The 21,180-nt window shown below is 46.0% G+C and overlaps 4 protein-coding genes across 4 annotated transcripts; 2 read left to right on the top strand and 2 right to left on the bottom strand.

The window, feature by feature from the left end:
• The first annotated feature begins 3,569 nt into the window (after positions 1–3,569).
• Positions 3,570–5,714, top strand: LOC120648570 (endo-1,4-beta-xylanase 1-like). Its single transcript, XM_039925314.1, has 3 exons — positions 3,570–3,661; positions 3,800–4,342; positions 4,421–5,714. Exons 1-3 carry the CDS (start codon positions 3,644–3,646, stop codon positions 5,537–5,539), a joined length of 1,680 nt encoding a protein of 559 aa, XP_039781248.1. The 5' UTR covers positions 3,570–3,643; the 3' UTR covers positions 5,540–5,714.
• Positions 5,715–7,842: 2,128 nt separating this feature from the next.
• Positions 7,843–9,566, bottom strand: LOC120650669 (SURP and G-patch domain-containing protein 1-like protein). The gene is made up of 4 exons (XM_039927869.1): positions 9,395–9,566; positions 9,246–9,299; positions 8,571–8,690; positions 7,843–8,187 (listed from the first exon to the last, which is right to left on the bottom strand). The coding sequence occupies exons 1-4, from the start codon at positions 9,428–9,430 to the stop codon at positions 8,053–8,055; spliced, it is 345 nt and encodes a 114-aa protein (XP_039783803.1). The 5' UTR covers positions 9,431–9,566; the 3' UTR covers positions 7,843–8,052.
• A 259-nt stretch (positions 9,567–9,825) lies between these two features.
• On the top strand, positions 9,826–10,508 carry LOC120650668 (ubiquitin-40S ribosomal protein S27a-like). Its single transcript, XM_039927868.1, has one exon. The coding sequence runs from the start codon at positions 9,902–9,904 to the stop codon at positions 10,394–10,396; it is 495 nt and encodes a 164-aa protein (XP_039783802.1). The 5' UTR covers positions 9,826–9,901; the 3' UTR covers positions 10,397–10,508.
• A 733-nt stretch (positions 10,509–11,241) lies between these two features.
• On the bottom strand, positions 11,242–20,607 carry LOC120650667 (protein TIC110, chloroplastic-like). The gene is made up of 15 exons (XM_039927867.1): positions 19,990–20,607; positions 19,375–19,434; positions 18,047–18,170; positions 17,889–17,957; positions 17,705–17,803; positions 16,753–16,819; positions 16,492–16,556; positions 15,945–16,033; positions 14,979–15,103; positions 14,793–14,893; positions 14,330–14,543; positions 13,468–13,622; positions 13,221–13,343; positions 11,946–12,923; positions 11,242–11,843 (listed from the first exon to the last, which is right to left on the bottom strand). Exons 1-15 carry the CDS (start codon positions 20,478–20,480, stop codon positions 11,589–11,591), a joined length of 3,015 nt encoding a protein of 1,004 aa, XP_039783801.1. The 5' UTR covers positions 20,481–20,607; the 3' UTR covers positions 11,242–11,588.
• Positions 20,608–21,180: the final 573 nt, after the last annotated feature.

The raw sequence follows: 21,180 nt of genomic DNA, 5'->3' as shown, positions 1-21,180 counted from the left end.
ACTACTATCTCATACCACTTATGCTAACCTTTTGTTTTGCACAATCTTAAACACTAAAAGTGTTAACAATGCCAACATTGCCGAACAGCTCTGCCTACTTCGCGAAAGAAAGGAGCCGAGGGGCGACGCCGCCGCCGCCACCGTTTGCACCCCCGTTCCCTCGCCACCGGCTTCGCTGCCGGTGGTGATGAGGAGCGGGGGTCCGTCTCTTCAACAGATCGCCTGTCTTTGTAGGGTCTTAGTCGAGTCCACCTAGGTCTAGGGTTTGCTCATCGTCGATGTTCGGCGGTGGAGTTAGGTTTTGCCGGAGGAGTGTGGCTCCTCTGCGGCTTGCTTTTCCTGGCGACGCCGGCGATGCGGCAGCGACGGCGGCGCAGCGGAATAATTTCTCCCAGCCTCTTCCGTTCTCCAATGGCGATCTACTCCGACGTCAACGGAGAGGCTGGGGAGACCTGTCCAGGAGTCGAGGGCCGGCGCATCGTCGTCTTCTTCAGGTGATGATGTTGTTGATCCTATTAATCTCGAGGAAGATGATCTTTGGTGAAAATCTGAGCTTTGCTCGGGTTGCCGGCGGTGGAATCGAAGGATGCGTCGTGGGTACGGGAGTTGGCCGATGCGCCTGGGAGGCAGTGTACTCGACTGATTCGCCTAGAAGTAAGCCCTCCTCTGCCCAACGACGATTGGGAAGCGGCTTCGGCGGCGGTGACGAACGGATCTCTGAAGGCTTCGAGGAAGAAGAACAGGAGGTTTGGACTTTTTTGTAATTTTCCTTTTCTTTGAGATCCTGTTTGTGAAAGGGCCGGTGTAATGCAATAAGATCAATATATTTTCCTTCTAAAAAAACACTAAAAGTGTTAACTTATGTCTTCCATTCAAACAAGAAGCTCTTTCGGGTAGCGAGAGAGATCTAGCTCTGTATCTTCTTCGCTTACTTTTCATTTGGACAAGAAGCTATTTTGCAACAGGGGAAACATTGCCAGTTTCGAAACGGGAGGTGAACAGTCCAAATCATCACCATCGGGTCTGGCAATGATGGCCCCCTCCATTACTGTCGACTTAAATCCAACGTCCCTTGAAACCGATGATGATGGCTATTTTGAACTAGCGGTGATGGGGCGCTAGAGAGGTGATTTTCAGGGGCGGATGACGCCCCAACCGCCCCTACAAATATTTTTTTTAATTCTAATATTTTTCTTAAATGAAAACATATAGCAACCTACATAAAAAAAGTGACGTTGCTATATGTTTTTATTTAAGCAAAATTTTATGGTTGCTATAATGGTTAAGAGTAACGAAATCATAATGTATAACAACTCATTATTTTTGCAACATACAACCTATTGTGACATTTAGAATTTTAAAAAATAACAACTCATATTTCGGCGTATATAATGGTTAAGTGTAATGAAATCATAATGTATAGCCCACTCACTCTACTATCTCATACAACTCAAGGCTCAAATTATGGTTTCCACTCATAATCACTGTATACACTGAAATATTCTTTTTTTCTAGTTCTATAGATCACAATAGATTTATGGTACAAAAATTACTTTTTATGTGTTTTGCTATTATTTTTAATTAAATGATTTTTTGGACGAAATTTGAAAATCATTTGTAGGGGTGGGTGAGGGGTGACCCGCCCCTAAAAATGCATTTTCAGGGGTGGGTCGGTTGCTACAGTAAACTCTACTCCATTTGTAGCAACGGGTCACATTTTGATCCGCCACTCGAAATAAAATCGAGACGTTCCTACAAATCATTTTTACACTAACGGGGGGTTGTGGTGGCCAGCACCGTAAAAAAGGATGGCCGGGATAAGAAAGAGGGGATGTGAGAAAGCAGCAGTCGGTAATAAATAGCCGCTGGCCGTTACGCACCAGCGTTAATGGCGCACTTTAGTGCCGGCTGGTAGCTCCATCCGGTAATAAACGGCTCTCAGGAGCTCTGTTGCTTAGGTCTGGTACTTGTACCGACCGAAATCGAACCCGGCCACGGACGAATGTGGAGTTTTTCTAGCAGTGGTAGGGCGTTAGCTAAAAATCCATGTATGGCTTCAAGGAAGGGATAACGGCTAAAAGCAAAAGCTAGCTAGTGGTGGCGACATACTCCTGCTGCACGCCTATGTGCCGCCGGTCATATTATTCTTGAATCAATTTGGCTGCATACTGGCGATGCCGCTAGGGTTTCTCACTGTAGCTAGGCTGTGCGGGGGAGTAAGACTAGGAGAGGCCGGAGACACGTACACCCAAAGGGAGGCGAGGCAACACAAATACTCGGAGAAACTAGAGGATTGGGGCTTCACAAACGGCCGGTTAGCCACAAAAACAACACGAGTAAGGGCTTTGCAATTGCAACTGATACGGTGCCCTTATTCGTAAGCGGCCCTGGTGTCTAACCACGGCCTATATAATTAAGAAAAAATTGCAATATTAGAACTTCAATTCAAACATTGACTACTCGTGATTTTACCACTTCCAGTGAATAATTTGCAGTTCCATTTTTACAAATTTCTCTATAATCAGTAGCCAATATTGCACGTCGATCAGCACGATGAAAGCGACGTCCCGGTTCATCTCCATGTATAGGTATATATAGATACGCACCACATACACGGCTTTTGCTTTTAGCCGCTATCCGTGGCTTGAAGCCATGCATCGAGTGCCGGGGCGGCTGCAACTTGCAATATATATGTCGTCCCAGCGCCAATCGAAGCCAAGTACTTTGTACGTACTCGATCTGCATTCTCGATCCATTGCCTGATATTGATATGTGTATCCAGGACCAAAGCTTTACTGCTACTACTACTTACCTAGTTCATAGCAGTTGTTATTTTTTTTCCCATCCAATTCTTGATTGTATGCATGTGCACTTTTTTTTTGAGATTATACAGTACAACTAAGACACTCATAACGCACGCACACTCACACCCCTATGAATACACGTACGCAAACTCTATCCCGATGAGCATCTTCGAAGACTGAGCCGGCAAATCCTCGAGATTGACGAAGTCACCACAGGTGCCTCACTGTCGACGGGAACGTCGCCTACCACTGAATGCACAACGCCGTTAAATTCCAGAATATTCGCTCCCATGGGGAGTCGAACTCAGAACCTCATGTGCGACCGAGGCTCTTGTAACCACTAGGCTACAGGCTCTTTCGCGTATGCATGTGCACTTGCTAGTTGCTACAGTCAAAATAAAGAAAATTAAACTTGATTTGTTATAAACGGTTAGTTGTGCTATCCATCAATTAATATAATTTGTAGCCGAATATACATATAGTACTTGCTTCACCGTAACTCAAAAAATTGTGGAAAGGAACGAAGAGGGAGAGAGGATGAGAGGTAGAGACATGCATGCATGTTCATATCATCATAACATAACTCACTGCTAGCCAGTTGCTTCCAGTTTGTTATTGAGGTACGTCAGTTCCTGGCGGCTACGCATTCTTGCAAGCAACTAGCTAGCACTATTTTTTTTTCTGCCACAACATGACGGCGCCGGCCGATCGAATGCCTATAAATAAGGCAGCTGCCTCGATCCCTCTCCTCAACCTCACCACATCGTCACCACCAGGCAAAATAATCACGAGCAAACAAGCTCCCTCCAAGCTGCCTCTTGGTCATCGCCAACGTAGCCATGGCCAGCACTCACCAGGCACGTATATATGTACCCTCCATGGCACTGTGTACTGTCACTTCTTTCTCGATCCTGTACACTGAGACTGCGATCATACTATACCTATTTGTCTCACACGTACTGTTGCTTCGTTCATTATTATATTCGACCATGCAGGACAATGATGTCGTGTTTGAGGTGAATGCCAACGGCTGGGCTCCCTCCGGTGCGGCCACGGCGCTTTCTCTACACGACGAGGACCCGGCGAGGCTCCCCACGGCGGGTGTTGGGCACGGCCGCAAGCCCAGCGGCCGGTACGTCCTCGCCGCGGGCCGCGCCGGCGAGGAGGACGGCCTGCGCCAGGCGATCACCCCGCCGGGCGCGCTCAAGCCCCGCGTCACGTACCGCGTCGTCGGCTGGATCAGCGTGGCTGCTGCTGGCGAAGAAGTAGCCGAGGAGGATGGAAGAGGCCACCCCGTTCGCGTCAGCATCCGCGTCGACGGCGGGAGCTGCGGCGTCGTCGACGGCGGCGCGGTCTGCGGCCAGCCGGACAGGTGGGCGGAGATCAAGGGCGCGTTCCGGCTCAGGGAGAAGCCCGGCAGCGCGGCGGTTCACGTGCATGGAGCGCCTGCCGGCGTCGACGTCAAGGTCATGGACCTTCGGATCATTGCCACGGACCGCAAAGCGCGCTTCAGGCACCTCAAGGACAAGACGGACAAGGTGTTGTTTCCATAGACATGGTTAAATCCTATATATTCCTGGCCAAAACATAATTGATGACATGGCGGTTGGTTGCAGGTGCGCATGCGTGACGTGGTTCTCAAGCTGGGGCTGGGCGGGGCGCCGGGGGCGTCCGTGCGCGTGGTGCAGCTGGACAACGGCTTCCCGCTGGGCAGCTGCATCAACGGCGAGGTGATCCAGAACCCCGCCTTCGTGGACTTCTTCACCAACCACATGGACTGGGCCGTCTTCGAGAACGAGCTCAAGTGGTACTGGACGGAGGCGCAGCGCGGCCAGCTCAACTACGGCGACGCCGACCGCCTGCTCGACTTCTGCGACCGCACCGGCAAGCCCGCGCGGGGCCACTGCATCTTCTGGGCCGTCGACGACGACGTGCAGCAGTGGGTCAAGGACATCGGCGGCGACCGCGACCAGCTCATGGCGGCCGTGCAGGCGCGCATCCAGAGCCTGCTCACCCGCTACGCCGGCCGCTTCCCGCACTACGACGTCAACAACGAGATGCTGCACGGGCGCTTCTTCCGCGACCGCCTCGGGGACGACGTCGCGGCGCTCATGTTCCGCGAGGCCGCGTGGCTCGACCCGGGCGCCGCGCTCTTCGTCAACGACTTCAACGTCGAGTGCGGCAACGACCCCAACGCCACGCCCGACAAGTACATCGACCTCATCCGCGGCCTGCAGCGCGGCGGCGCGCAGGTGGGCGGCATCGGCCTTCAGGGCCACGTCACCAACCCGGTCGGGGAGGTCATCTGCGACGCGCTCGACAGGCTCTCCGCCGCCACCGGCCTGCCCGTCTGGATCACCGAGCTCGACGTCGGCGAGCCCGACGAGGCCCTCCGCGCCGACGACCTCGAGGTGGTGCTCCGCGAGGCGTACGCGCACCCGGCCGTGCAGGGCGTCGTGCTCTGGGGCTTCATGCAGGGGCACATGTGGCGCCAGGACGCCGCCCTCGTCAACGCCGACGGCACCGTTAACGACGCCGGCCAGAGGTTCATTGAGCTCCGGAGGGAGTGGACCTCCGATGCGCGCGGCCGCCTCGACGGCGATGGGTACTTCAAGTTCAGGGGCTTCCACGGCACCTACGTGGCGCAGGTCACCACGGCGGCGGGGAAGATGCTCAAGGCGTTCACCGTCGACAAAGGGGACGCGCCTCTTGTGCTGGACATGATGGATATGTGACTATACTCTACTGCTTATACTGGCATGGATCCAGTGATTTGGATAGTGGGATTTGGATACAAACCCCCACAATAATATTCTGTAATGCGTATTGTACGAGTAATGTGTTGTATTGCCTGAGCCTATAATTACTAAAATAAATAAAGTAAACGAGCTATTCGCCGTTTTCTACATATACACATGAGGATTACCACTTGCTTTAATTTCTTCCAATTTCATTGTAAGCTTCTAAAACGTCGTGTAAATTCATACAAACTGAAGGATCGGAACAGACAATCAGACGTCGAGCCATCAACTCCTGACCATCATTTGTACCATGCAACTCGACATTAAATTCACGCTCAAATTTGCGATTTGTATTTCCAAACATGAAGCAACGAAATGCTTTCTTTCGACATTAAATTCACGCTCAAATTTGCGATTTGTATTTCCAAACATGAAGCAACGAAATGCTTTCTTAATCCAACGACGAGACCACTAACAAGTTCAAGGCGCTCTATCGATGCCCGAGAGTAGGGATGAAAACGGTCGGGAAAACCCCTCAACCGTTCCCGCAACTGTATTTTTTGGTCGGGAACGGAAACGGGAACGGGAAAATCGGACGGGAAAATGAAATCGGTATTACGGGATATCGGGAACGGAATCAATCGGTCGGGAGCATGCCGATTACGATCGGGAATCGATAACTCAAAACGGGAAAATACATACAACCACTTCAAACATTTAACTCGATAAAATAATTACAACTATGCATAAATAACATGGAAACAAGACTCGTATAACTAAGAAACACAGGTAAAGTGAATCACGAATTCACAATTCACGTTGGAACACATGCAAACAACAATTCACGTTTCCAACACAGGTAACACAGCCGACTACGACAAATACGGGAATTCCCGCGGGAATTTTCCCGGCTGAAAACGGGAACCGTGAAAACAGTCGGGAAAACACCCCAACCGTTTCCGTTCCCGTTCCCGCCCGTTTTCCCGTTTTGTTTTCCCATTTTTTTCGCGGAAACGGTTTACGGTCGGTTTTAAACGGTAAACGGAGCCTGTCGGGACGGGATTTTCCCGTCCCATTTTCAACCCTACCCGAGAGGATGCATGGCTCCAATGCATCATGTCGCAAAGCCATTCTACGGATTAAACATTAATTACTCATCATGTTAGGTGAAGCACTGAACTACTATATTTTCAAAAAAAATAAAAATAGATCTAATTTCACTTCGCTTATCAAATAAATGTACAAAATTGACTATTGCATTCTTGCCCCTACTTTGAACCCCAACTGTGATTTTACCTCCACTTTTTCAACTTTGCATTTTTACCATTACTTTTTACACATGAAGCCTCCGTTTACACCTATTTCTAACACTGTTAGCTGCATCCCAAATAAAACACCTAAAAAAACAACAAAAGCCCTACAAAAAGACAAACATACCTCTTATCCCTTATCTCTTCTCTTCGAAGCAGATTGTGCCAGACCGGCGGTGGCAGTGATGGGACTAGGCTAGCACCGCCTGGAGGAGGGCGACGGTTGGAGGGTGGCTCGGCCAGGGCGTGTGTTCAGGGTGGGCTTGGGCGGCTAAGTAGTTGCTTGAGGCCGGGCTTGGAAGGCCCATGGAGCCGAAGTCCATAGCCATGGTGTTGGTGCCCATGGGCTCAACCAGGGCACTTAAGTGGTTGGATAAGAATCATCCATATGTTTGGGTACGTATAATTGGGCTGTTATCTATCTATATGTATGCATATGATTTGAACTTACTTTTGTGTGTCATGCTGTTGTCCAAAATCTGTTAAATTCTTGTTCATATTCTTATTGAAATGTTATTGAAATATAATGGCAAACAAGAGTATAATTACAAAGTTCTAAAAAATTATGTTCTCCGTATTTAATTTTTTGTTCGTAAAAAATAATCATTTGTTCATGTTGTTAAAATATTTGTTCTTGTAGCCGAAAATAATTATTTAGGATTAAAAAATGTTTTTTTTAATATCGTGCAAACATAGGTGCAAGTGTGGTCATTTTTTGAAACCATCCTGTTTACCTTAATTATATTCTTGGTACTAAGGTACCACTCGTGAAGTTGCAGCCGCACCAAATCAATGGAACTGGTTTTTTTTTTTGGAAAGTGGAACTAGTAAAATTTTATTGACCGGAAACATCGATCACGCGACGCAGCTACCTTAAACCCGCGATCTGAACGAATGGCTAAACTGTAAAAATGCAGACAGTCGGGTAGGGGTCCAATGGATACGATTTCAGATATAAGTTCAAATGGCGTAAAATAACACCAAGGATATCGAAACTGGATATTACAAACAACCCAAATCATATTTTCCAAGAACCATCAGATGTAATACAGCAGCACATATTAGTGAGAATTGAATGACAATTGGATACTGGCTCACATTTAATGGGCTGAAAAACAGAATGGCGGTCACAAAACGTACTATGCGTTTAAATAACCTGTACATTCGCCTTATCAGTCAAGGTCAGTAGCTCTGCTTTTACACATTATCAGGCCAAAATTCCCTAAAGAAAGCCATCTCGAATTCCTTCTCTTGCAATCGCTTCTCCTCTTCCTGCATCTTCCTTATCCTCTTTGCAGCTAGCTTTGCTCTCTTCTTTGATTGCATATCCGGCTGCAATAGTGACATGTTTGAAACAGTTAAGTTAGAATCCCCATTTGGCAATGTGACAAATAAAAGTAGACAAGTCTTCTGTTTGGCAATGTGACAAATAAAAGTAGACAATTTAAGACTTTCAGGAAGGACGCAACAATACTATCTATTGTCTACTGAATCAAAATAATATTCCACAAAAGCAATGCATGGAACCATGTTAATCTGTCTATAAGAAAAGTGACTTGTCTCAGCTACACAACAGAAGTCATTAAGTAAAAGAAATGGCCAAGCCAACCATACTGTGGACTTACAAACTACAGATCAAAATTTACAAGAAATGAGAAACTGCGATGATACAATAATGAAACTGATGCACTAGAAGAATCTCATTACGGGATTACCTTGGACTTTTGGGGATCATTTTCAACATCATCCTCCGCTTTTGGCTTTGGTTTTGGTTCTTTAGAACCTAGGCCACGCTTGTTGTTCTTAACACGAGTCTCTACAGGCTCCAACCTTCCCTGTTCCACAAACAATAAGGGCTAGTGAGTAGGCAGAGAGAAACAACAGAGCAACTGGGCAAATCGACACTGCACACTGGCTAAATCAAATCCCAAGTAAATCACAGTTTCTTACACAAGATCACCAAACAGCTGCAACCATACAACTACCTAGCTAGAGACCCTTCTGAACTTCTGGAGTTACCAGATATGGGAACGAACTAGGCTACAAAATCGAAGCAATCAGCTCAAGTCCTACTACACCCAGAAGAAAAGGGTTGATTTTGCCATGCCTTTTCACCTGATCTTCCAAAAGCCAAAGCAATTCGGACCGCCCATTTCACAACTAATCACATAATTCAACCGTAAATAAATGTAACGAAAAGGCAATAGCACTTCCAAAGGACACGGATTCAGGCATCAACGCGACGTTCCAGTGCTATAGCTACAACTGCTACCACTAGAATCTGCCGAAATCAACTTTTGTGGGGGGGGGGGGGGGGGGGGTGGATCCTTGTGGGGGAATGGAAATATGAAACCATGACGCGGGGGGAAGCTAGAATCGAGACGACGGACCTGCTCCTGCGCTCCGAGGCCGGTGCCCTCCTTCCAACCTGACTTCTTCAGCAGCTGCAGCAAGTTCGAGCAACGAATCAAACCCTATCCAACAGCGGTGGGGAACCAAGGAAATACCGGCCACGCGGGAGATGAGGCGCCGCACGGACCTGGAATCCGACGTTGGAGGAGCCGATGGCCGCCATCTCCTCTCCTCCTCCCCTCCCCTCCCCTCCGGCGCCCGGGCCGCCGCCGCCGCTCTCCGCTCCCTCTCCCCTTCTCCCTTTTTTTTGTTGGTGCCTCGGTGTCGGGTGTCCCGTTTGCCGTTTGACCGCGCGACCCGCCGGCGCGTGTGGTTTGGTCAGGCCTTCGTCTTCCCGTGTCGGGCTTTGGGCGGTTGGGCCCTTGCCGTGCCGTGCCGTGCGCCGACCTGGGCTCTCGAGTCGGTTCCGACCCAGACTCCACCACGACCGCCCGTTCCCGATCGGACGCCGCACACGGGGCCCAGGAGAGCGAGCCAGGCCTTCGTACATATATTCCCCGCACGGGCCACGGCCGCAACAAACCACAACAATTCCGCACCACCACCCGCCGCCGAGATCTCTCCACCGACTCCGGCAGCCGCCGCCGGCAGCAGCAGCAGCCAGGAGGGGATCGCGATCCAAGGTTTGTTCAGGATGCAGATCTTCGTGAAGACGCTGACGGGCAAGACGATCACGCTGGAGGTGGAGTCGTCGGACACGGTGGCGAACGTGAAGGCCAAGGTGCAGGACAAGGAGGGCGTCCCGCCGGACCAGCAGCGGCTCATCTTCGCGGGGAAGCAGCTGGAGGACGGGCGCACGCTGGCCGACTACAGCGTCCAGAAGGAGTCGACGCTGCACCTGGTCCTCCGCCTCCGCGGCGGCGGCGGCGGCAAGAAGCGCAAGAAGAAGACGTTCACCGCGCCCAAGAAGGCCGGCCACGAGCACAGGAGCGTCGGGCTCGCCGGCGTGCTCGGGAGGTACCGGGTCGACGAGGCGGCGGGGAAGGTGGAGAGGCTGCGCAGGGAGTGCCCCAACCTGGAGTGCGGGCCCGGGACGTTCATGGCGGCGCACGCCGACCGCCACGCCTGCGGCAGGTGCGGCCTCACCTACGCCGTCGAGAGCCGGAGCAAGGCGGAGCTGGCCGATTAGCTAGGTTGCCACGTGTGTTTTGGGAGTCGGGTAATTGGTTCAAGCGATCGTGGTGTTTTGCATGGTTTAGGGTGCCAGTGTTGTTCTTTGGCCTTGTTTAAATGCATAAAGTTTTGGGTGTAAAGCAATGTATCACTTTCATTTGTATTTGATAATTATTGTCCTGCCATGAGTTAATTAGGTTCAAAAAATTCGTCTTGCAAATTATAGACAAATTGTGTAATTAGTTATTTTATTTAACTATATTTAATATTTCATGCATGCGTTAAAGATTCGATGTGATGGGAAATCTTGTAAAATTTTGGAATTTTGAAGGGAACTAAATAAGACCTTTATTTCTGTGATATGGATCAAGATTTTTTCTATAAACACAGATATTAACTGCAGTCGATTATATCGAGGAGTGCTTACTTTTGAATGTCTTGTTCGATCCGGCAGCGTTTTAGCTCGCAACCACATTTTTGTGCTGCTACCGAGAACAAGCAAATTGTGAAATCGTCTTGCCCGTCAGCGTGAAATCTGTGGTAATTTCACTAGCCGCTACACCATGCAATTTGCTTTGACTGCTTTATACGATGCATTCTGAAATCCTAATGACAAGCCGCTTACAATGATTTGGACCGCCTTTTAAGTAGTGGCCAATTGGCTGCAGGCTTGTTGCTACCTCAACTGCAAACGCAGAGGTACTGTCCCACACTTTACTATATAGGAAAGATGCGTGTGGTGGCTTATATGGGCCAAAGAAACATGGATATTTTTTTTGATTGATAAACAACATGTATAGGTTCCTGCAGCATCTTGCAAACAGATTGCCGAGGATAAGCAACACAGGCTTCAAACTGCCGTTGGCACTTATGATGGGTTAACAAAACCAGATTATAAGCAAGGGTTGCAGTCATATCTGTTATTGTAATACATGTTGAACGAAGAGAGGAAATCATTAAATAAAACAAAAATGCTTTCAGTGTGGTCTGGAAAAAATGCAACAGCAGAAGAGCGTCACCAAATTTGGTGTCACAAACTTGTCTATACAGATAGTCATATGTCAGGATGTGGCATCGCTTTCCTTCTCCAAAAACATGTATGCCCTAGCTACAATGGCAGCTGTTGGCCACATCACCAAGTTCGTTCGTTGGTTGGTTGGCAAGGGACCTCAGTTCGGCTGGCTACCCTAACAAAATTGCGCCCCTTCCTAGAACGTCAACTCCTCTTTCTCTTCAGCTGCAGCAATCGGCAGTGTTCCCTCCGAGGCCGCGTCCCGGATCTTGTTAGCCTTCTCGTTGCTTATGCCGAGCAGGTACTGCAACCTTGATAGCTTCTCTGGCTTTGGTATGCTCTTCAGGTAGATGGCATACAAGTCATCTAGCTCTCCCGGTGTGGGCCATGACAGAGGTTGTGATGCAGGGACAGCAGCGTCACACGCCAGCAAGTCATTCAGAGAAGAAACCTGCATGGGGAAATTTATAGTTAGAAGGTATACACTCATTAGATCAAGTTTCCAGATAATCGAATTTTTCAAGGACCAAATAAAGGGGGAATTAGTACATACCACATTGTCTCTCTTCTTCTGCCGAAGCAAGGCAATAGCCTGAACAAGGGAGTTCTCCAACCTAACCTTTGCAATATCCTGAACAATTGACTTGGCCTTCTCAGCACTAATGATGAGATCAGCAGGGACCTTTACATACACTTCCTCTTCATCAAAATCTCCTGTGCCTGAAGAAAAGATCTCCTCAACAGTTTTTCTGTAAATGCTTTCCCGTAGTGGTTCCGAAATCAAGCTATCTAGTTGGAAGTTTGCTTCTTTCAATCCTCGGACCTGCTGTATACCAATCTGACCCCGAGCAACAGAAGCTTCAATTGCAGAAGACAATTTTGTTGTTGTGATACCCTTAATGATTTTCTGTGCATTTTCAGTAGGCAAACCAAACTGCTTTTGAATCTTTGCAAGCTGGTCGGCCTTTGCCTCGGTTAATTTCCCATCAGCAAGAATTACTTCTGCCTGTTGCACAAAAGCTTTTTCTGTAAACTTAATGTGAACAGCTTGAGCTTCTTTGCGAGTTAAACCAAGTATGTCACCCAACTGTTTCAGCATTAAAAACTCTGAATCATCTTTCTTTGTGGAGATTGCTGTTCCAAATGACACATTCGTTGTCTCCCCAGTGATGCAGAACATCAAGTATGTCTCATAGAGCTCAGTCCTGTCTCTCAAAGGAATGTCATCCTTGAGGGTTATCTCTTTCTGGACTGACTTTCTCAGCTTTTCTTTAAGCTCTTTATCAGGTCTAGTCTTTCTTATTGTCTCCAATGATTCCCATTCATATTCATCATCCTCTCCCTCAGATTCCGAAGTCACGCTTGATGCCTCAGTTTCAGCAGTTGGAGACAGCTCTCCTTTAATGTCAGCTAAAAGCTCACTAACAACAACTGTGTTGAAGGAAATAAGCTTCTTCAGTTCTTTTGCAGTTTCAATGCGGTTCCCAGCTTCTTTTGCTCTCTGAATGTAGCTCAGGAACAACTTTCGTACCTGACCATTTGAATGTGACTACTTAGAATAGTGAACTGAATTTGCTTAAGCAATATAATAAAAGAATATAAATAGATTATCAGAGAAGATCATGAAAAAATAAGCTAGTACATAATAATTTATCATATGTAAAGGGAAAATACATACTGCTTTGCTAAACAATGTGACTACTTGGAATATTGAAACTGAATTTGCTTAAGGAATATAATAAAAGAATATAAATAGATTGTCAGAGAAAATCACGAGAAAATAAGCTAGTACATAATACTTTATCATATTTAAAGCGAAAATACATACTGCTTTACTAAAGATCGCCATGACAGCCTCCTTTTTCAAGTTTAGACTTTGTGCTGCCTTCTTAACAGCCTCTCGTCTGTCAGCATCATATCCATCAACAGATGCAATGGCTTCCTTGACAACCTGTAATAGGTCCAAACAAATGTAAGAACACTGATACAAAACAAGCCATCAACATTGCTACAAGATATGGAATGAAAGTCAAACAAATGCAAAGAAAGGCGCCGCAAAAACTATTTAGTATCACCTTTTCGAACAATTGGCCACAGATCTCAGTATGAGCAGCATCCACAGTTTCTTGAGGGATGCAGAGACGCACTTGGAATGCCATCAGAGCTTCCACTTCCTCCTTGCTCAGCTCTCCGTCAGCTACAAACTGCTGAAGCTTCTGTCTGTAAATTTCTGTTCAAAGTAGAGTTAATACATATTTGATATTCTGAATATAAAGTGATATGGCAAGACCAGCGTTCTCTGAATTAAAATATGTGAAGCCATAACTCAGAATAGCTTAGTTTGCATGGTGTATACAAACAATTATTAGTGCTGTGAAAGGCTGAAAGCAGATGACAGGCTTCTTTTGTTCAAAACATATTCGGCTTGTTTTTTGCCAGTTAAATTAAATACATCCCAGATCATAAGCAATACAAACCAGGTGAACCAAGCACGCAGTTATCTTTCCAAAAAAAATATACTTCCTACAGTCAAGGTATAGCTCTGACAACAGCATTGTAAAATAACAATGAAGCAGTATTGCCTATGCCATGGGTAGTTGTCTGGACCCATTGGGCTGGCTAGACATTGTGGTAGGCTGGATCCCTAGGGGTTACATTTAGTTAGAATAAGATTAGAGATTGCACCCTTAGGAGTCAAGTAAACATCTGGCATCTTTCTATAAAATCAAGGCAAGCAAGATGTAAACCAATCTATTGCCCCAGTCCCCTTCTACCCCAGCCCTTATAATGCGGCCGCCACCTATCAGCGATGTCGCGCTGCTTGGGTTCAGGGCCATTTAGATCAAGGTTCATAACCCCAGTGAGCAAAAACACTTATTCACCACATCTATGCTGTAAAATCAATGCTGCAAGAAGGAAAATGAGTCAAGATTGTACCTTCATGCATCTTACTAGCAAGTTCAGGATCAAATTGCAACTTTTCACAGAGAATTTGGAGGTATGCTGCTTTGCTAGGGACTGAAGCCAGTTCAGTGTTAAATGCTTTAGCAAGTGTCCTTCTGTATATGTTAGATTTGACATCAGACAATATTCCTTCTGCTTCACGCTTCCCCAGTCCAAATATATTTCTCAGTTCATTCAAAGGAGCAAGCTGCATTTTTTAAGCATAGAAAAACTTCTGTTCAGATAATACCCAATAATTCACATCGATATGATCACAATACATGTGCAGAAACAATACAAAATGATGGTAATCTATTACCAGCATTGCAATCAAGCTAATTTACTGGTTGGGCTTATTTCAATTTGCCATTGCATCAGAACTATAACAGGATTATATCAACTTGTCATTACACAAGCAACATCAGTAAACTAGAAATGAAAGTATATATGAAATCACCTTCTCATCATCAACAATTCCATCTGAAAGTACTTCTGTAGCATAGGCCTTGTAGAGTATCTTGAGATCATCAGCCCTCCTATCATGATCATACTCTCCACCTATCCATGCCAAGCACCAAAAAACCAATCTTAAACAAGGTCCAGCTCAATAAAAATGTGATTACAAAAGGCTTCACCATTTTACCTAATGAAATAGGGCCAAGTCCACGAGCAAATCGATCAGCCTGGGGGTGCTTGCTTAATGTTGTAAGCAAACTATTAAATTTAATAACAATATTCACTTCCTCCACAGCCTGAGATAGACTGTCCCTGTAATCACATGGTTCAGTAAGGTAAATCTACCGATGCTCTGAAATGGTGCATTTTGAATCTGTAAGCTAATTAAATTCAGAGAATTGGTCACTTGTCTACAAGGATTCATACTTTTGCTAATTAAATGTCAACCTCAAATGTCATGCAAATTCTGTATGTATCATCATGGTCTTCTCACGTTCCATCAGGACACCTTGGCTGCTCCTAGTAGTAGCTAAATACTCCATCTACTAGTAAAAGCGGGCGTATATGTACAAAATAACCTAAGCACCTAAGCAGCTTTTCTTGGCAACATGTCTACTTGATAGTTTATATCAGCAGTCCTCAAGTTAAAATCCTAAATAGAGATTCAAAGTTAGTTTATATGAGCAATCTTCATGTTCAAGTCTTAAATAGAGATTTCAAGGATGCTATGCGGTTGCCCATGATAAACAAGAAAATCCTGGAACCATGCATTCATACCAATATGAAAGGGCCATGTAGAGAAAAGGCTGCACATAAATACTTGATGGGTCATCTCTTGTTTTGAACAAGGTGGCACATAAATACTTTATGGATCATCTCTTGTTTTAAACAAGGGGCAAAAGACAGATTATTACTGATCACCATTTACAAAGTCAAAGTGTTTTCTCCATTATATATACCCAGAATTGCCAAAACATATACCAATTGCAAAATGCAAACCGATATATCAAGTTTCAGAAAAATGGCTATGCCATCTCCTTCCAACCATAACTATTTAGTTAAGAACATAACTCGGGTTTTCATGCACAACATCTAATGAAGTAATAATGGAATCTGGTAACATGCTTTTGCAATAGATAAGTAGGTTCCATACGGGATACGTGACTTCAAGATGTCTAACGCTGATGAAACGTTTTCTTCAACTAGCTTCTTCGCATGCTCCCGGAACATCTCAGTAGCAATCTGCAAGAAATGTAACAAATTTAGGATGTTGATGTTACTCAGCAACAAAACATGCATACATTGATTCCATTGTCCTTTTTCCCAGCATACTTAGACGAACACCAATTACAAATGAGCAAATTCCCTCAGTGCCATGAAAAATAAGATGTCTTCCCTGTGTGCCATAAAATTTTTTGAATTGCCCTCAGTGCCATTGAATGTAAGATTTATCACCTCACTGCCACAACCGTTAGGGGTCCGTTTATTATCAATGTAACCAAGCTGGGAGAGGCATTGGCATCACATGAAATTACGTTTATACCACTGTCACACTGACCTTTTTTATTTTTGTCTAGCCTGTGCGTGTGTGTGCATGGATATAAATGGTGATGTGCTATAACCATTGTTGAAGATTTAAGCCCAGATGAATTTAAAGCAAATAACCAGCACTAGATATTTAGAGAGAAAAAAAAGGTTACCTCATCAGAAAGTTTATATGCAAGTTGTGCTCTCCTTACATCAATGAGCGTGCCTATGTCAAGACCTGAAAAGAGAAAACACTTTAGTTCAGAATGTTCACGAGATTGCATTGAGAGATTATCGAGCAATGAATGTAATAAAAGAAAATGGCATTGCTATCGTACAGTGTACTACTAATCTCTTGGCAAAGCAAATCTTAAGAACAGTATGACTTCAGAACTGTACTAAAGCCCAAACAAAATTACATATTACAATAGTACCTCTCCCAATAGACTTGAGCTGCGACAAGTATAAACTCTTGGCATTTTCCCTCATAGCAATGTCAATCTGGAAACAAACATAATGTCAAATTAGACATATAGAAACATAGAAGCCATCACCGGATTAATGTAGAACGGACAGACAATTCAAAATAGTGCGTGCTCTGAAATATGAACAAAAAACATCCATCTAGTACAAGTGCCAAACACCCTATATTCTCAAATTACCGATAGAAAGGTTCTTCCCATTTGTATATATTAGTAGATATAAATAGTTGTAACTGCAGCATATTAGGCTACCTCTTGTAACTGCAGCTACAACTATTTATATCTAATAGTATCCATGCAAGTCAAATACGATTTTGATGCTACTTAAAAAGGAATGGCATTTTTTATATTGCATGCACAAACTGTATTCTCCTGAAGGGTGGATTTTCAAATGCCATTTATGTGGGTAACATCACATGAGCTGTGTTCATCATTTTTTTTCCTTTTTCTGGGCTGGGAGGGAGGTGGGGATTTTTTTGTGCTTCTCATAAAATGGGAGATGTCCAAACACCCCAACCAAATATACAGTACCAATATATATGTACCTATTAAAATCGGCCACAAGTTGTATTTTCTATTAAAATACCTCAATACCCTTACAAGTTACATTTTGGTCTTAACAAACAATGATATTAAAGGCTATGACAAGTAAAAAAAATACATTCTTATTTGGACCGACTGAATAGTGGCATTAACCCTCTCAACCATCCAATGCATCAAGAGCAGCATGACACTATGTAAAAAGCAAGCTCATCATACTTAAAAGAGATTTTTCATGACAACTGAAGCAATATTGTCAGAAATTGGACGAAACTAGACTTCAAAATTCAGAACAAAAAAATTACTCTAAGAGATCAAAGCATAAAATGGGGGAAACTAGACTTCAAAATTCATAATAAAGTACCTGAGAATCAGTCACCCCGAAAAGACGTTTCCATGGAAGTAGGAACGCAGATTGATCACCAAAGACAAGATTTGACACATAAATTAACTTTTGAAATGCCTGCAAAGAATTTGACATGGTTATAATCTGGGTCAACAGGAAGTTTAAGTATCTTATTGATGTATCAAAGCATAAACAAACTTACCCGCCTTTGTTCCATGTCAGCATCACGGTCACTAGTTTCTAGCCTCTCTCTGTATATGCGTCTACCAATCTAGTACAAGCAAAGAGGAAAAGGTGTATTGGCATAAAACAGGAACATGGAAAGTGGAAGGAAAAGAATAACATTTGAGGAGTCCATACCTCCATGTGCATGTTAGCAGCATCTACATCATCAAGCCCAAGAGCTCTTTTAAATTTTATAATAGCTTGAACCTCGCTACCTTTGAGATCTTCATCTCCTGGAGGAAGTACTGAGTAAACATACCTGCATAAAAGCACAGCCACGACAAGGATGAGCAAATAACCGATGTTCAGAAGGATCAGACCCCTTGGGGAATAAAATGTTGTGACCAAAATGCTGATACATGAGTACTGGATATTATATATGTAGCGGGTTTTTATTTCTGTATTCACTCTATAAAAGGATGAGTTCAGGTGCATCTGACTTCCATCCATGAAATCAGAAGGCTGCAACAGATACAAACATCACTAGCAACACCAACAAATGACTAATGAGCTTAGCATTTGGTTGTGTTGTGGAAGCTAGCTCTGGTCACAGTAAGAATTTTCGAGGAAAAATGTTGGATCAATGATTACACTGCAGCAGGATGAGGCACGACAGTGTTTCAGCATCGGCATTGCAAAACTGGGACGGCCAGGGCAACAAGCCAACAAGTACAGCAGCATCTGGCAACTTAATATGCTCATCCAGCAAGGATTCTAGGAGATTGGTGTACACGTTGAAAAAATTAGAGCAGAATAGGCATATTGCGTAGTTGGTCAGAGAGCATGATTTGAAGCAAATAATAGTGAGAATATGGAAGTTAAATCAAAGTTAACAGAGCTAGGACAGGAGGCAAGACCACGCACTGTAAAAGGAGGTATGCTCAATATCAGTATCAGGAAAGTAAGATAGTACTCTATTAGTCTATTTGCTTCCCTTGACCACTCTACTTTCCTCATCTCAATCCATGGTCTAATCTCCCTTGCAATACCTCTTCATCCCTTTCAAGCCATGTTATCAACCTTCCTATGTGCGGCAGTTATCGCAATATACACCAGCGTCCACATCAACTAGGGATGATGATGATGATGATAATGGTCTTTGTTGGGTTTCAACTCTAGCCTACCCCAACTTGCTTGGGATTAAAAGGCTTTGTTGTTGATGATGATGATGTCCACATCAACTAGGGCAGCTGATAATTGCATATCTGTTTCCATAGCTGAAATTTATTTAGTTGCCTGAATTCCCTAGTGTAGAAATAATGCTCTAGATAATCCCCTCTAGGGGCAACATAGTAGCGATAATAACCGAGTGTTGCTCCAACCAATTCAGCACCTGATCACAACAGAATTAATGCATATACAACTATACCAGGCCTAGAAAGCATACTTTATGGCGGCTATGTGCTTGCCCACATTCACAAGCATAGGTGCCGGCTGAAAAACAAGAGCATCAAGAAGCTGACCTGGCATACAAGTCACAGAGCTCTGCTTTGAAGGCTGCATCCTGTGTGCTAACTCCATATCTAAAACAAAAAATTGTGCATCATAAGAGCATGGAGAAAGGAGTAACAGCAGTAGCATTAATTAGCTTCCAAAAGAATTAAAAGAAACAATAGCAGTTAATTATTAGGTTTAAATTCCCAAAAGAAAATTTTAGCTCCCACACATGGAAATTACACATAGCTTCTTTTAGCATCACAAATAACTAGCTAAATCAAAATTTATTGGCATTCCAACGATAAATGGTACTATGGGAACATCAAAAGAAAGTGCCCAAATGAACATGCATGCCAGACTTCATGGCAATAGGGGAAAAAACAAAAGTGTGTATCACAATAAAAGGTTGAGCGAATCAAAATGCTGGTATCTATCTGTGAATACTAGTATACTACTATTTAGTACACGAACAGAATGAAAACATCAACTAAATATTAGAATAACAAACATTCATTCAGAACCAAATCTAGCATGGCTGACAAAAATACCAAAACTAGCCCCGTAATTTTAGTGGTACAGCAGCAGTACGAACCGTTGGAGCAATAAACCCAATGCTGCAACAGCAAACAAGACCAACTCACTTCTTGGCGATGGCCTCCACCTGGCCGCTCTCCATGTTGATGGGGTCGTCGTGGCCGGCGACGTAGTTGTGGAGCCCGACGGCGGCGACCTCGGGCACCACAGAGTTCACCGCGGCCGCGCCCGCCAGGCTGGCCGCCCCGAGCACGGCCGCCCCCGCCACCGCCGCGGCGCGCGACCCGCCGCCCGCGCGGAGCCCGATGCCGTACCCGGCCGCGATGGCCGCCGCGGCGACCGCCAGCTCCGCGGCCGTCCGCGCGGCGGGCGGGAGCGCCTCCACCAGCGGCTGCACGCCCGCCAGCTCCCTCGGCCCGCCGAACACCTCCTCGCCGGCGGCGGCCGCGCGGGCGCGGAGGCGGAGCCGCGCCGCGGCGGGCCTCCGCGGCGGGAAGCGGAGGGGCGGGAAGGGTTTAAGCGGCGAGAAGAGGAGCGGCGGGCGGGCGGCCCCCGCCGCCAGCGGCGAGGGCCTCGCGGACGCGAGCGGGAGCTCCATGCTCGCGCGCGCGGGAGGGAAGGGAGGTAGGGAGGGATCCCTGCTGCCTGGTGGACGCGGGTGTGGGGACGCGCCTTCCTCTCCTCGGCGGCGGCGGCGGCGGGGCGGGTGGGGTAGGATGGATGCGAGGGAGGAGGGTGGCGGATGAGGGGGGAGGAGGAGGAGGGGGCGCGGCGCGGGCGAGCCTGAGGGCAGCGGATAGCGTTGGGATGGGGTGGGGTTGGTGCGGCGCGGCGGGGCGGGGCGGCTGGACCGAGGGTTTGCTCTGCCTGCCTCGCCGGTTGCGTGGGCGCGGGCGCGGGGGGCCCCGCCGTGATCTTCCTCGCCTATTTCAGGCGGTCTCCCGTGGTTCCGTGGTACACGGCCGGCTGCTCGCTGCGGTCGCCCGGCACGGTTGGGCCGTTGGGCCTGGATACTACTGCGACTTGGCTTCGTTTGGCGTAGGAATTGGGATCTTTTTCATTTTTATATTTAAAAAAAATTAAAATTTCAAAAATATATGACCGTTTCGAAAATTTTCAAAACTATACCCCTGTCGCCCCCTGCCTGGGCGACAGGGGGCCTGTCGCCCACTGGCTGGGCGACAGGACCTAAACGTAAAAAAAAATTACATTTAGGTCCTGGCGCCCAGGATGCATTAAACAACAAACTTGTAAAATCGATATAAAATCGTAGAAAAATCAGAAAAATACAAACTCAA

The sequence above is a fragment of the Panicum virgatum genome, chromosome 9K (assembly GCF_016808335.1).
Source record: "Panicum virgatum strain AP13 chromosome 9K, P.virgatum_v5, whole genome shotgun sequence".
In the NCBI taxonomy this organism is placed as follows: domain Eukaryota; kingdom Viridiplantae; phylum Streptophyta; class Magnoliopsida; order Poales; family Poaceae; genus Panicum; species Panicum virgatum.
Note: the sequence above shows the minus strand (reverse complement) of the source record. Positions and strands in the feature narration are given on the sequence as shown.